The sequence below is a fragment of the Poecilia latipinna genome, unplaced genomic scaffold, assembly GCF_001443285.1.
Source record: "Poecilia latipinna isolate Pla-1442-1.1 unplaced genomic scaffold, P_latipinna-1.0 Scaffold1178, whole genome shotgun sequence".
NCBI lineage: Eukaryota > Metazoa > Chordata > Actinopteri > Cyprinodontiformes > Poeciliidae > Poecilia > Poecilia latipinna.
The window spans coordinates 52538-68588 of NW_015113794.1; the positions used below are offsets into that span (position 1 = coordinate 52538).

A 16051-nucleotide genomic window follows, 5' to 3' on the forward strand; every position below is an offset into this window, starting at 1 on the left:
CGTAAATCCTACTACATAGAGCTGACCATGAAATGCAACTAAATGGACAATTTTATTAAAAGATTTAGAGCTAAGCAAAGACGATCTTTCTTAGCTTTCTCTTTCAAGGGCAAAGCTCAAAAAAGTATCCAACTAATTGGACATAAGAGCCGACTCAACTTGTTTTTGCAGGTCCTGATCCAACGCCAACAGCAGAGCCGTGATGAGAGGCAGAAGTGATGAGGGGAGAGGGTGTGAACCAGAAAAGAGGGAGACAAGATGTGCAGCAGGAAAAACACCCGCTAAGTGGAAAAGCTTAGCTCACATAAAAATAATACAGGCCGTTAGAAGAGGGTGGTTCAAAGCTTTTGTTATGCTCTAACCACAGCCAAAGTGAAACGACTTTTTCATGAACAGAGTCACTTTACACTGTTGTAAAGCTCCTCAGATGCTCAGAGATCATCCTTTTGTAAATAATTTGTGACATAAAGTGGATCAAATAGATTGCAGAGTGATGAAGAGTCTTCCTAATATGGAATTCTATGTGATTTGACAAACATTGTGGTGTTTCACATCCAATTAGGCACGTGGGTTTTTCAACTGGTTTTCAAATGTTCACATTCCAAGCCTGACTAACAACTAAAGGCCCAAGAACAAGAACATTACAGGAGATCAGTAAGTCCGTTTCACATAATGAATTGAGCAACTGAAATAAACTTTTCGATTATCTTCCTTTTTATTGATTATGACTGTGTGGGCTATATAAATCAGATGGTTTAAAATCTTTTTTTCATCCAATACCGCCCCCTTGTGAATCAGAAAAAATAGTTTTGATAATATTCAGGAAAACCAAAAGGTAGAAGACAATAACGACAGATAAAGATATATTAGCAAGTTCCAGTATGTTCACTAGATAGAACCTGACAGACAGAAAAGAACAGATTTTATTCCACATCTTATAGGCATTAATTTATTGTAAACGTTCAGAAAGATCGGGCAGAAGAAATACATAAATACCGTGGCGACGTTTGTGAAAATGAGTGTTTTGTGGCCACATTATTGCATTTTCAGAGACAAGGAGAGCTGATTCTCTCAACACTCAGTTATTCTTCTCAACTCTGCACCATCCAGCACTTAAATGAGTCCATGTTTATAAAAAAATGGAACAAGTTGACATTGCTGTTTTATGGAGGTCACAGAAACCTGGCATGCTTACACACAAGTGTGGCCAATTCCTTAGTACAGAAACACATGCATATGTTAGAAATGACCTATGCAGGAAAACATGAAAGAGCAGCAAAGCATTTCTTTTACACACTTACACCCAATAATGATCAACTGGGCTGTGCAAACAAGACAGGAATGTGTGGAAAGATTTGGCCATTTGTCTCTTATTATTATTGTTTGTCCATAAGCATGAGCAGAAAAGCCATTTTATGTTATATACACTATTTACAGACCTCAGACATCCCAAAAATCATTATAATGTAATTGACCTCTATCACATCAGCACGCAACCAAAAATAGCTTTATTTAACTCATGGCATAGCAGCAGCTTATCTAGATCTTCATAGAAATATAAATAGCTTTAGTTGTTTTTATTCAGATTAAACAAATTATCATACTCTTACAAAATAAATATTTTATCCACAAAATGAGAAACACAAGTGAAAAGAATCAGGAAAAAGTAGAGGGTTTATATGTGAGCACATATCTTCTCCATCAATTAAAAGGGACTTGCAACAATAATCTATAGGTTTTAATGAGATTCTTCAAAAATCATTATATCCTAATTGCATAAAAGATTGTCCAAATGTGTTGATCGGTCAAAATTGGCCCTGTTGGGTACCATGGTAACAAGGGTTGGATCAGTTTGCCAGGTGATCACCGTGTCTTCAGCAGTAGTCTGTACACGGCGAAGCCCAGCACTGCAAACACTGTGGCCCCGACACTTGCTCTCAGCCAGAAGGTGGAGCTCGTCAGGTCTTCTTGGATTATATGTCTGTTGAGCAAAGAGGCAAAAAAAATAAATACACAGAGAGAAGAAAACAAAGAAAGACATAAAAGAGATGTGAACACTGAAAGCACCGGAAGGGTTAAGGTAGAGTTTATGCACTTAAGGTTTGTCAAAACTATGTTAGATGCATGAAGAGATCAGATGATGACTGGAATCTGTCGATTTTCATCTTGAACCTGACCAGTAAAAGGTGGAAGTAACTTTCAAACAGGAAACCATATTTTGTCCCTGGTCTTCCTGTTGTCTGGTTCAGAAAACAGGAAGGCCAAGCACATTCTTCTTCTTCTTAAACTTTTATTCAAACAGGAATCCTTGAGATCAAAAATCTCTTTTACAAGAGTTTAATGCAGTAAAGCGGATTTGTTTTTATCATTGTCAGTTTCCTGTCATGGAAATAATGGAAGCATTTTAGAAATCTCAAGAGTTGAAGAAAGGTTCTAGATCCTCGGGGCAACATACAAACAGACACTGGTTTTATTAATGCTAGCTGCACTACAGCAACTTCTTTCACACACACCATGTGACGTCTCTGCTACTCTTTCCCATCAACTTGAACTGTTGCAAATTCATAGATTTTTCTTGTTGGCAAGTGTTTTCAGAAAAATGATAAAATCTCATAAAACTTTCTTTTCTAAAAACGTTGCATGTCCATGACCTCTGTGGGCCAGTTTAATCATAAAAAACTGTGCGACAATGTATGACGCTTTTTCAAGCTAAAATAAATAAACTATCAAATGCCGGGAGACAAATAACTAAGTAAAAGCTGATTTTATTTCTCTCTTTAAACTGCAAGTTTCTTTAAACTAGGACTGAAACCTCCCCCTTGCCAGGAGGCATCTGGCAAAAGAAGCACAAAAAGACTAAAATCTACAAAGTCGCAAAACAGCAAAGGTATGAAAAGCCAGAGCAAGGCTGGATGTGTAGAGAATATGTTTTACATGTAATTTTTTTTTTATTTTTCTTAAAGAGAAACTGGGATTGGGCAGAGTTAGTAATACTAGGTAAAAGCTTTTCAAAACAAGAAATCAGCCACAAAAACCAAATTCTGACTATTTGCGATTTAAACAAATATTCACTTCTTTACCTACTGCCTCTTTGCAGTACACATCAAACTGGCAAATAAAAGTCTAAGCAATGACGGTAGCAAAAAAAAAAAAGAATCAGAAGAAACAACTAGAGGTGAGCAACAAAACATGACAGAAGCTTTAAAATGTGAAGACACTGAAGAAGCAGGCAGAGATGAGAGGATTAAGAGTTAGAACATGAGACGGTAGGACTAGAAATAAGAACTTTGTTAGATGTAATGTAGATAAAAATAAACAGTTTGAGCAGCTTGCAATCCTTGTCAACGACAAAGCCTAAAAGATGATGCCTATAGGCCCTTTACAATTAAAATCAAGATAAGGATAACCTGTCAGAAAGGAAAAACAGGACAATCTAACATCGAAAAAGTAATATTGTGCATAATTTTAATCATTTAAAAACAAAACTTGCCTGAAAAAGCCTATTAATGGTGAATCACTAGCAATGTCACCTAACAGTCTGATTAAGAATGAAGGAAGCAAAACTTAGGGGAACGGGAAGACATGCATGCGCTGGCGAGGTCAACACATAAAAGAAGGAGAAAAAAGAAGAAGTTTCCATTAGAGACCTTCTGAGCACGACAGCGTAGAGTTTGGCCCTGACGGTCTGCAGCAGCTCAGAGTTCAGGAGGTTCTGACACAAGCAGAACGTGCACCGGTTGCAGGTGCACATGCAGCGCAGCCGGGCGTGGCTGAGGAGAGACGCAGGGAGGACACACACCGGCACAAACACACCGACGCACAGGGGGCGAAACAGACACACAAGAACAGGACAAACGTAGAAGAAAAAAAGTTCAGTGTTTCAATGAGGTCACTTAAACACAGAAGTATTTCTGAGGTGAGCTGCATTTAGAAAAAACAAGCCATTGCTGTTAATGTCCCTATAAAATATTGCAGGAGAGAACAAGCTTCTGAAACCCAAAAGAAGTGCGTCGATATAACAGGACATGTGAAACAGAAATACATGAAATAACTCATTCCCACTCACTAGCACAGGCCGGGAATAGGGAATTATTTTTTACTTAGTTTCACTCTTAACTACAGGATGAAAGGTGGTTTGTGTTTCCAGTTAAGAACAGCTTGACTGGCTACATAAGCAACCCAAAAGCAACATCCCAAACACAGCAGTCTGAATGCATGAAGAATATGGTGCATGATGAAAAAGAGTGCCACCTACAGGTGGAACGTCATACAGCTCTATTACAGACTTTTCTAGTTAACTGGTAAACGGTGATCATGAAAGTAAAAGCATTCCCCATTTTCTCTCTCTCTCTATTGCTAACAGTTAATTTTTGCAGGTAGGTCAAAGCGAAAAAGAATATCACAACCAGCCAGTCTATTGTTCTTTAAACCAGATAAGTCATTTTAAAATGAACTTTTTTTGATAAGCAAATGTAATTTAGAGCTCCAATATGTCCCCTACCATATATGGGCAATGACGCATCATCTGGAACCAGAGCCGGCCTGGTTCCAGATTACTTTTACATTCCCTTCTCTTTCACAACTTTTGTTGCCTCGTTTCTATTTTGCTACTTCTATTACTTTGCATTTTTCTAAATTCCAGACACAGAAGACAGTGTAGCCTACAAGCCTTAACACAAATGAAATGCCGGCGTACGTACGGGTACATGGCCATCGTGGTTAGCTTGGTGTAGATTTCTCTGTTTGGTTCAGCTGCCGTGTTACAGGTGAAGGACTGTGGAGGCGGCATCTTGTGCCTCCTGCAGAACTCCAGAGGGCTGCAGCCGTACATCTGCTTCACCTCGGGTAAGTCTGACTTGGCTGCGATCATCATGCACGGAGTCTTGCTGTCCATGAAGTATTGCTGTGGGAGAGATGAGACGGGGAGATCATGAAAGTCTGCGTTTGGGTGGGATTCTATTAATATGTGAACAATCCACAGCAAGCCACCTTAAAGACTTTGGCGCAGTATTCAAATGAGTAGGGGTTGCTGACGTCGTACACCAGACAGACAATGTCGCAGGCCATATCAACATCAGTCAGGTAGTCGAAGTCTGGGAATACCTCATGAAGCTGCAAAGGAATGGCAGATCGTAGCTTATACTCTGTTGTTAGGCCCCTATGATTTCTGAATTATTGAAAACAGGAACAAAATAGAAATCAAATGCTTTCAACAATGTTCACAGTGAAAAAGCAGATAAAGAGTGACTGTGTTGGTCGTTGCAGTTTCCTGTCTGTATGTTGTGACCGGGTCAGGTAAGGTTCTGCACTGTTTGAAACCGCCGTGGGGGTTTCACAGAGCAGCGTGTCGCTATGACACTAGTCATCAAAAAAGTCTGTGTTTAACTTTAAATGTTTGGTGTACGAAGAGAAGAGTTTCATTAGCACATTGTCTCTTTCTTGGTGTTGAGCTGCAAGAAAAACAATAAGTAATTTTTCCGCTTTATTTTTAAATGGAACTTGACTAAGTTTAAGCATTAAGATAATATAAACTTATTTTGTTAAGTCTTGCTGTTATGCTCTCACATCGGCGCATCAGTATAGTTTTCTCCTTTCCCTTTTGCTTAAAAACTAGTTTTGATATAGGAGGAGTTAATTTTACCTGATTGTTGATTTTGCATATTAAACTGAAATGCATTGTTTAAATGTGGCTAAACAGTCTGAGACTGAATTTACTCCATGCCTTAGGTGTTATGCCTATCGTTCTACAAGTGCCGCAAAACAAAAACACTAAAAAAAAATTCTTTGGTATAGCAATGTTTCTTATGTAGATATAGTTTCTGCTAAAATAATGATCATGACTTTAACTGTAAAAAATTTAGAAGGTAATATTTTTGCTACTTTTCATGCTCATAAAAATTCTGATTAATTATGCTCTTCTATAATATAATGGTGTTCTGTTACTTGCAGATCATTTCTGCTGCAGGTTAATTGCTAAGTAGAACAATCTGTATATATACAAATTGTTGAAGGCAATGAAAACCAGAGAACCATACAAGATTAATTTGGATTAAACTGTTCTTGTGGAAAACCAACTATGGCTCCAATTACAAAAAACAAAAAAACAATCTTAATGCTTTTCTCAAACTGAAAAAAGTATGCATTACAAAAATATTAAGTGAACAAGATAAAAAGCTTATATAACTGGCTCTAATCACGTCATGGTGGCCTAGTACAAGTATAAGTATCATGCACAACATCTGTACATTTATAAGGCTAGCTTAAATGTTGTTGAGTGACATGATTTTAATTTTCAAACTTCACCACCTTATATGTTCACATGGAGTCTTAGGATGAAAATATTAACTTTAGTGTCAGGATTTCTATGGTATAAATCAATATAACATATGGATCACTGAATATCATTACAACCCACACAATGGAAAATATAGAGAATTTCAAATACTCACCAGGAGGTATTTTTCCTGACCATAAACATATGTTGTGCTGATGGCGTAGTAGGATCTGTGCTCCTCTTTAATCATCTTCTGTCGCTAGAAAGAAAGAAGTGGAATGTTCCATAAACATATCTACAATCCCTACTGCATAAAAAAAAAATAGGTCATGTGAATAAGTAATATAGAGCTACAAAATCTGTCACGGTACAACTTTCTGCGTTTAAAGGGGGAACTGAGGAAAAAACATCTGTGATGCTACAACAAGGCTGAAAGGTCAAATTAGAGAAAAAAAAGTCAGACAGTTATAATTATATGACAGAATACAGAAGGTAAACTTAGCTAAATTACATAAATTATATGTCCAAACTTTAACTATGAACATAAATTGCTTATTTATTTAGAATATGCAACGGACGCCTAGTTTCCCACTTATTTCAAAAATAAAATACATTTCACACCATCAGATAAAACTTAAGGAAGCAATAATAACTATAGTTTTTTTTTTTAACCATAAAATTATTAGTAGCTAAGTGGTTACTAATCACCATTCTAGAGTGAGGGAAAATCTCAAAATGCTTTACTGGCGCATCAGGTCAAGCAAGTGGAACATCTTTAAAACGTCTAAAACCAGTCCAGCCATAAATACCAGCCCTATTTAAGGTTAATCAGATCACAACACTTTCCCACCTTTCAAGCTTCTCTCACATCAATTTTAAGAAGCGACTGCTGCCGAGTATAGCCCACCTATTGACGGGCGTATTATAACGACATAATCCTGCTAATCACATCACCAGTCTGTGGCTTTAATATGCCGTCTGTGTATTCTCTCCACGTTAACATTGTCTCCGGCGCCTACCACGAAGTTTCTGCCCAAGAAGGCCTGCAGGAAGCCGCTCTTCCCGCTGCTCATGTCTCCAAACACGTTGCAGCGGAAGACGTTGCGCTGAGTCTGTTTCTTCTGCAGGTCAATCTTCTTAGCTCTGGTCACTGTAGGGGGCCAAAGCACACATACAGGTATCAGCGGATCAGATCAGGCTGCTGCCGGACACAACAGAAACATTACTGTTGAGCTGCTGCCGTTGTTTGTTCTCCAACACCACACCTGCGAGTTTTATCCATTATTTTACAAAAACACAACTTCACTGTATTCTGTTTAATTAAGGGAAAAACACTGCACTGGTAAAATTCACCTGTGATTCCTGCTGCTTGGGACTCCTGCTCAGCAATTATCGAGTAGCCAAGGTAGCCTAAATACTCCAGACATCGCTGGACGTCCAAATAAGTCGTTAACCTGCAAAAAAGCAAAAGATGAGTATTGTCAAAGAATGAAGACAAGAATAGGAGGTTGAAAGGAAAGAAAGAAAATGATGGAACAAGGAAGACAGGAAGAATAGAAGAGGAAAGAAATGAACAAGAAAGCAAAGGAGGAACAAAAGATACAAGGAAGGACTGAAGAAAAGAAGGAAAGACACAAAGAAGAAAGAGAGGTAGGATATAATTAAGGAAATGAAAGATAAGTACACAAGGAAAGATGAAAGGAATAAAGGGTGGAAGTAAGCAAGAAAATGAGATAGGGAGGCCACCATAATGGAAAGAACGAGGTAAAGTCTGCAAATACAAATATTTTTCCATACTTTATTTTATATTTTCATGACTATCAAGACCTAAAAAATTACCTTAATCCCAATCTGTACCCTGTTCTTTTTTCAAAGAAGAAAAAAACCTTCTCTTGTCCAACATGACTGAGTTAAAATCTGTCAGAATGAGCTCAATAAAAGGAGGAAACCAGTAAAAGACAAAGTTCTGATCTTTCCGTGATCCTTACAGCTCTATGAGTCTAATACAGTATCCCTCTCCTGAGTGTAAAATGGCTTGAGCATGCTTAACATTTCCTTTTCCTGTTCAGTAAACCTAAATCTATTAAGCTCCAATAAGCTCTGGCAGCTGACAACACGTGCATTTCTTCCTGCTCTGTGGCTAATGTGCTATTAGCCACATTACTAATAACATGGGAATGTGGCTGCAAATTTAAACAGGAGATTTACTGTGAAGCAGAGGAGGAACAAATATCAGAATGGTGCAGAATGCCAGTTCTGTTGCTTTAAATATCGCTATAAACATAGTAATCACTAAGGCTGAGCTGCGGCTACCGACAGTTTGTTTGGCTAAGAACTGGTCTAGTTGGATCCTTACGGGCCTCCCAGCGTCTGACGTCTGACCTGCTGCGGCTTAGAGAGAAGCTCTGTCGCTTCCTTTCTGCCGTCGTCACTCACTTTGTTTCTAGCTGCTTTTTATTACATTTTTACATGGGATAATGGCTGATTCGGTTCATTTTGGCCAATAAAGCTGTTTTTTTTTTTTTAATTAAAGCACAACTGAAACATGTTCACTGCCACTTCCTGTTCTCTATTTCAGAACCCTAACATAGACATGCTGCACTTATATGATGCCGTCAGTCCAGCTACCCACAAGCAGAAATCATTAAATCAACTGCTAAAACACAAAATCAATCAATCTTGAGGCTAGATTCTAGTGCAAATACCTTATTACATTTGAAATAAGACAAAACTAACTTACAAGTAACTTTTCAGCAAGACCAAGTAGCTTATTTTAAGACAATAATTCCTTAATAATTCTAATTCAACTGGCTGAATATTTAATAAAACAAGACATTTTTGCCAATGTGAAATAATAAGCCAGTAGAACTAGTATTTCTTATTTATGTTAGATAAGGTAATTGTATTTACATATGACACATTATCAGCAACATGGCAGTTCAAAGTGCTTTACATGAATTAGAAGGAAATACAAACAAAACAAAACCAAAAGAAAGAGAAACAAGAAAAACTATATTAAAAGTATGAAGCTAAATGTTGGTCTAAAGTAAAAAAAAACAAACTCCATAATTATTAAGGAATTGTCTTAAAACAAAATTCTATATCTTGCTAAAAAGTTACTTGCATGTTAGTCTTGTCTTATTTCAAGTCTTCTAAGATATTAGGCAGTAGAAAGTTATGTATTTTTGCAGTGCTCTCCTCCCATCTGCGGCACTTACGTCCACTGTGAGAGGTAGCCCTGGTAGGTGATCCAGCCTTGGTCATTGGTGCAAACAGTGTTGTTGACATCTGGACCCCAGGGCATGTAGGGGAAAACGTCAAACAAGTCCCTCAGCTCATCAGGCGACAAGGCACAGTCACGATCCTGTTAGTCATTAAAGGTTCGTTTATAAATACGGTTGTCCAGATCTCTAGTGCCATTGAAAAAAATGTTCCTGTTGTTTTTTTATTGGTCTGATATAATATTATGATGTTAAATGTCATGTTTTCATTAGCTGTAAGTAGGAAATCATTATAATTAACAGAAATAAAGGCTTTCAAAAATCCATCTGTTTGTAATTAAACTATATAATATATTTCACTTAAATGGGCTTTTTAATATTATTCCAATTTACTGAACGGGTCCGTAAATATTCTTGTTTTACCCTTGATCTGCAATGTTGTGTTGTATTATATAAAGTCTATGACTCCCAGGCTGCTTCTGCTAGCAAAAGTTTAGCTTAAATGCTAAACTTTTGAAAGTCCATGGTTTTTAACCGAATAAGCCAACATATAGTCAGCTAATCAGCCAACATAGAGAACTTCACTATTAATTCATGACAGACACATGCAAAGTGTTCAAATGTGTTCAAACCAGGATGGATGGATGAATACAGCTAAACTATGGACAGGAAATAAAGTTGAGAAATATAGATAATTGGTCCAAACTAGAGATTTGTTTTCCATACTAACCCAGGCCTGAAATAAAAACATTAATCTCAAAACCACCATAAAGAGGTGTAGACAAAATGAAAAACCAGAGATGAATCCGTCCTCAGAAAACAAACCTGACTGGACGTAGCTACACATTTCTAGATGGAGGCTAATCACTACTACAACATATAGAAGGCACGATCCGCCACTTTCAACCTTTGACTTTCCCTTTAACCACCGGCTTATTCTCCGGTAAATCCCGCTTCCGTGCCAGCAGGTTAAATCGCTCCTCAGCTCCTCAGGGGTGGGGGTGGTATTGGCAGCAGGAGAAGTATGCTGGTTTGTATTTCTGGGTACTGAGCAGCTTCCCGCGAGTGTCTTGTCAGGACAGAGGCTAAAGCAAACAGAAAACAAGCTGCGCGGGGTCGTACCTTGTCGTGTTTGTCAAAGACGCTCTGCAGGAAGAGGTAGGCATTGTGATTGAGCTCCGTGGTGCAGTCAGGAGGAATTTTCAGCCTGAAAAGAGCAAAGCTTTAGCTCGCATTTAAACACAGAGGTAAAGGTTGCACTGTGTAATATCTATGATGCATCAAGTGAGACTCACGGGGGGAAGAGATAGTCCTGATTCAACTCCAAGTCGTCATCGTATCCGAACCTCCTAAGAACTGTCCAGGTCGTTTCATGGCGACCGCGTTGAATAAACAGTGTGTGCAGAAACAGGAAGCCTGCCAGAGGGGGGGCATAAAGGTGCAAACAGGCCAAATCCAGTCAGGAATAAAGAAAGACTGGCACATGCGTGCATGAAAATGTAATTAAAGGCTCCAACCGGTTCCAACCTTTTAGAGTGAGTCCATTATGCTGCACTCCATCCATCAAGTTCTTCCTGACCACGTTTTTCACGTCCTCCAACGCCTGAGGCTCCAACGGGCTGTTGAAGCACACTCGCTGACACAGAAGAATATTTGTTAAGACTAAAGACACTGAAAGTCAACTTGCAGAATTTTGCGTCTGGTTGAAAGAAAGACAAACAAAAAACAAACAAACAGCAGATTCACCTGGAAGAAGTTGAGCTCAATATCATTGAGGATTCCATCATTGTCCAAATCCGACACTTTGAAGATTCGGGTCAGCGCCTTTACACAAAGAGGCTTCATCTGGAAGGACAGATTCAAGTAACAAATTCAAAGTTAATAATAATAATTAAAAAAACCACTTAGCCAGCCTTTTTTATCTTTTGTGATTAGTGTATCTAAGTAACAACAGCACTCTTTGGCGTGTAGGTTAGCAATCTGCTGCATCACAGATTTAAAAAATAAAGTCTTATGAACCCCCAAAAAGCTTCTAAAAGGAATCTATTTCCAAAGGAGGATAATCAGGTGTTCATTCACACCGAGCTTTTAAACAGAAACCTATGTTTTGGTAGCTAACAGGACGCTGAAAAACTTTTAACTCTCAGAAGAGTCCAGTTCTGTCTGCCACATCTACTTATTCTACACAAAATAGGCACAGATCACTGTTCACTGTTAGTATCTCGAACTTCATTTGTGATGCTAATTACTAGTAATCAGAAAACAGGATCAAGTACTGTGTTTGTTAAGAGTTCTTAAAAAGAAAGACCTGAACTAGCAAAAATCAGTGAGCAGAAATTTCCTACTAAAACTCTGATTGGTGCGTCTATGTTCAGCACAGGTCTTCATGCAGAGTAAGAGAGGTGTGTAGTTTGTTCCGTTTGGCGCTTACGTCTTTTTTCTCAGGACAGTAGAGGGGACCTGTGGGATGGAGGACTGCCTTTTGGGCATAGTAGAACAGCTCAGAGATGTTCTTCAGGTTCTTTGCCGAACACTACGAACAGAAGAATAAAACAAAACTTATATGTGCGTGCTTTTCCTACGTTCACATGCAGGTTTGAAGCCCTGAGAAAAAGAAGCACTGCTTAAAGAGCTGCTCTAAGTAGCAGTCAGACAGGGTATTAAGACACGCGATCCGTCTAAGCAACGCTTCAGACTAATTGGCGCGTCTGAAAAAACAGCCGCAGGTGGAGCTTTGTTTAGAGATCATCAACATGTAAGGACTTCCTGTCGGGAGCTCAAGACAAATTGAGGAAAAGTGTAAAATGTATCTTTTTAAATCTCAAAACAAGACATCGAGTGATTTTAAGAAAAATGTGAAAATTCACAATGAGCTCAAGTGTCCTAACATGATAAGATCGCAGTTCCCTTTGGGCTGAAAAGTAACAATTTACATGTTGAAAGATTGGACTTATATGAAGCAATCAGATTATATAGAGAGGATATGCTGACTAAATGAGACAGGTGTGTGTTTCGGGAGGTGGGGAAAAAAATTGTTTTAGTAACAACCATTGGATGCTATCTATTTTCCAACTTGTTGTTTGGGAGTGATGCCAGAAACGGTGAGGAGTTTGTTGAACTCTACAGGGACTTTAACAGGAACACCAGATGAAACAAAGACTGAGCATTTTCAGAAACAAAACGCTGCAGGTTTAATTTGTTGTGAAACAAAGCGTCGATTTAAGGTATGGTGGAGGATCTCTAACCAGCAATGTTGGCCTGTCCCTCCTCTACAAGCAACGGCGCTCTTGTTAGAATTCATGCCACTATGAAATCTTTGAACTAGCAGGAGAAAATGAAAATAAATAAAAATCTGGCGAGATTATGCAACTGAATTAAAGGACGAACTTATTTCAAAGCCTTTTACGCTTTTGTACCAGGGATGCCAATAAATTCAGAGGATGTTGTGTATATAATTTGATTATGTATTCGTCATTGAATGAACTGTGTGATATTATTCTTGCAGACGTTACACTCTCTCACCTCAACACATGTCTCTATTTCACTGTACTGGTTCATAATGGGCAGAATGGTCTCCATGCTGCTGTGCTCCACCAGGTCTGATTTGTTCCCCACCAGGATAAGAGGAACTCTGGGCACATTAAGACAAACATGTCAAAAACCAAAACAAGCAGTAATAAAAACATGGAATATTGAAGAGGGCTTCTTCTATATAGTTTTTTTTAATGTCTTAGAGGAGCAGTAGCTAATCTCACAATCAGGTTTAAATGTGCACACCTGCTATCCTTGTCTGTGTTCTCGGTGATGAGAGGAATCCAGTGGTTTGTCACCTGTAAAGATATTTAGGACAGAATATATTGTTTCTAAGATTTGCAGTCTTCCACAACACCTTAACGGCCTCATGTGCTGAAATGTTTAACTGATATGTAAGCAAAATTATGGAAATGCCAGCAGCAGAAGAGGCTCGCCTTCTCGATGGAAGTCTTGTTGTTGACAGCGTAGACGATGCAAATCACATTTGCCTACAGGAGAGATCAGCAGAGTCGGCCATTAGGCTTTCTCCTGAAGTTAAAGACTTTGAGCTGGCTGAGCTAAGCAGAATTCACTGACTGACCTTAGAGATCTCCTGGAACAACTGCTCGTCTGTCTGCTCCGCCTCTGTGGAAGGAGCACAGGTAAAGCGTACTTCTTACAAAAGTAGTCGTACCTTTCACATTTCGCCACGCTGTAACCACAGACTTTGGTTACAGCGTATTTTATTAAAGTTTTTTGTATTAGATCAACACAAAGTAGTGCCAAATGGTCAACAAAAAAGAACAGGGACACGTCATTTACATTTAACATAACAAATTTGTAAGATACAAGCTGAAATTCCTGATACCCCAAAATAAAGTCACCTAATAAACTCTTTGAATTAGCAAAATCAAGAGCCATGAACACAGTTTGGCACAACTGCAAACCTCAAACAATAGTCTTCCATTTAGACCGACACACCGAGCAAAGAGACGCAGTTCAGAGGCCCGCAGAAGGGGCGAACAATGTGAATATTTTGTGATACTTTTGGGACAATAATACGTGGCGATAAATAACCATTCACTTTATTGCAGTCTTTTTTAAGTGGCTGTGTGGCAGTGACTGCAATGTAAAAATCCTACAAACAAAAATACGGCTCTTAAAAACATGCCATTTGAAATAGGCTTCTTACTTTTACATAAAAAAGTGATATTTGTATCATTAAACTGCACACAATGATGATATTTTCAAATTTATCAGTGTTCTCATAAAACAAATGGTGGAAAAAATAGCAACTTAAACAATTCTGAGAACATAGGCAGCATTTAGAGTACTCAGACATCATTAACTGGAACTTATCGTTGTCATGATATAGACATATTCTTTTCATGACAAGAAATTTCTCAGTAAATTGTGAAAGATGATGGTTGCAGCACAACGGTGTGGCAATGCAATTCTTTACGCAGGGACATGGAAGTTGGTAAAAGTTTGTGAGAAGATGGATGGGGGTAAATACAGGGTAATTCTGGAAGAAAAAAACTGTTAAACTCAGATGCTTTCCATCCAACCTAACTTGAGCTATTTTGCTAAGAAGACAAATCAAAGATGTGAGACTGTAGTGGAAAAGAAATGGGTGGAAACAAAACCAAAAGACAGTTTAAGAAATCGTTGATTCTGAAAAGCTGAATGCATATCCATACTACAGTTAAGAGACAATGTGTAAAAAAAATTATAAATCATGCATAACTTTACAAATATGCATATTTATGTTGTTCTATCAAAGTAGTCTGAAACCTTTACTATTACAAATAGCGATTTTTGCACTAAGTCCAGCTAGATTAAACTTATTTACATAAAATATATTCGTAAAAAAAAAGATCATTTATATTTTTTTGATAAACATCTACAAAATAAAATTTGTCATTTTCAGCTATCCACAATTTTATTTCTGTTGTTAGGTTTTAAAATAATAATAATAAAAAAAGATATGACATGAATTTGCACACAGTCTCTTCAAAGCAGGTTGCAGACCTCAGGTCTATCAGAACAAATCCTACATAGGTGTAAAGTAACAAAATCAAAAAATCAAGAGGTATGAATATTTTAAGTCGCTGTATGGGGAGGATAAAACACAGATAAGAGGGACAGATCTGGCCACTTTGTACCTGAATAGTCCACAATGTGTGTGGGAACTTTTTCTGGTGTCACATCTGCTGGTATGGTGATCTCCTCGACTCGATAGGGAACCTGGACCAAACAGAAAACACTCATTACTGCACGTTAAACTGGTCAGTAAAAAGCAGCAGTGTAAAAGTAAGCAGCTCATACCACTTCTGGAAATTCTTCGCTGACCAGGGACATGATGAGGGACGTCTTCCCCACCTTGGCTGGGGAGGGAGGTTAGAGATAAATATTGCATTTGAGCTGAAAATCCTGATTAAAAATAATTCACGAACAGATTAAATTCATTACCGTGCATTTGAATTACAGGGCATCACTTAATTGTTTAAACATGACATCACTGGCTCGCACTTTTTGAATTTATGAAACTATATTACAGAAATAAAATATGTGCATAGTCCCCTTCCTCCTGTCATCTCAAAAAGCTGCAGCTAATCACTTGCATTAATAAAAGCATGCAGGAAAAATGTTCGTAAGGAATAACAGGAGGGTAAGTACCTATTTTTAATAATAATGTGGAATAATTACAAAAGACCAGTTAGATAATTTCAGAGTAAGATGATAGATATCCACTGAGCCTCCATCGTCATCATCATCATGAAGACACTCAGCATCACATGCTCTGGTGGGAGCATCTGTGTCATCTAAAGTGAACAGAGGCTGACTCTGCAAACACATCGACAGGCTTCACTCACGTTCCCCCACAAGCAATATCCTCACGTCCTTGCGCATCTTCTCCAACGTCTTCAACAGAGTCGATGCAGAGATCTGCGCTCAACATTCATGCTCCTGCCCCGGTGCAGAGGATTGGAGGGGGGGGGGGGGGGGGGACCAGAACAAACCACTCCCTCAGGCCTTCCAC

The 16051-nt window shown here is 38.4% G+C and overlaps 1 protein-coding gene across 2 annotated transcripts; it reads right to left on the bottom strand.

Moving 5' to 3' along the window:
* Positions 1–929: 929 nt before the first annotated feature.
* LOC106960360 (mitochondrial Rho GTPase 1-A-like) lies at positions 930–16007 on the bottom strand. 2 transcript variants are annotated; one of them, XM_015053422.1, is made up of 20 exons: positions 15885–16007; positions 15337–15395; positions 15174–15255; positions 13610–13653; positions 13464–13517; positions 13273–13325; positions 13018–13126; positions 11927–12028; positions 11242–11340; positions 11023–11131; positions 10791–10911; positions 10618–10702; positions 9493–9638; positions 7628–7728; positions 7294–7424; positions 6450–6533; positions 4990–5112; positions 4701–4903; positions 3648–3770; positions 930–1981 (listed from the first exon to the last, which is right to left on the bottom strand). In XM_015053422.1, exons 1-20 carry the CDS (start codon positions 15919–15921, stop codon positions 1864–1866), a joined length of 1983 nt encoding a protein of 660 aa, XP_014908908.1. In that variant the 5' UTR covers positions 15922–16007; the 3' UTR covers positions 930–1863. The 2 variants fall into 2 exon arrangements, with proteins under 2 accessions (XP_014908908.1, XP_014908909.1); XM_015053423.1 differs by lacking the exon at positions 3648–3770.
* Positions 16008–16051: the final 44 nt, after the last annotated feature.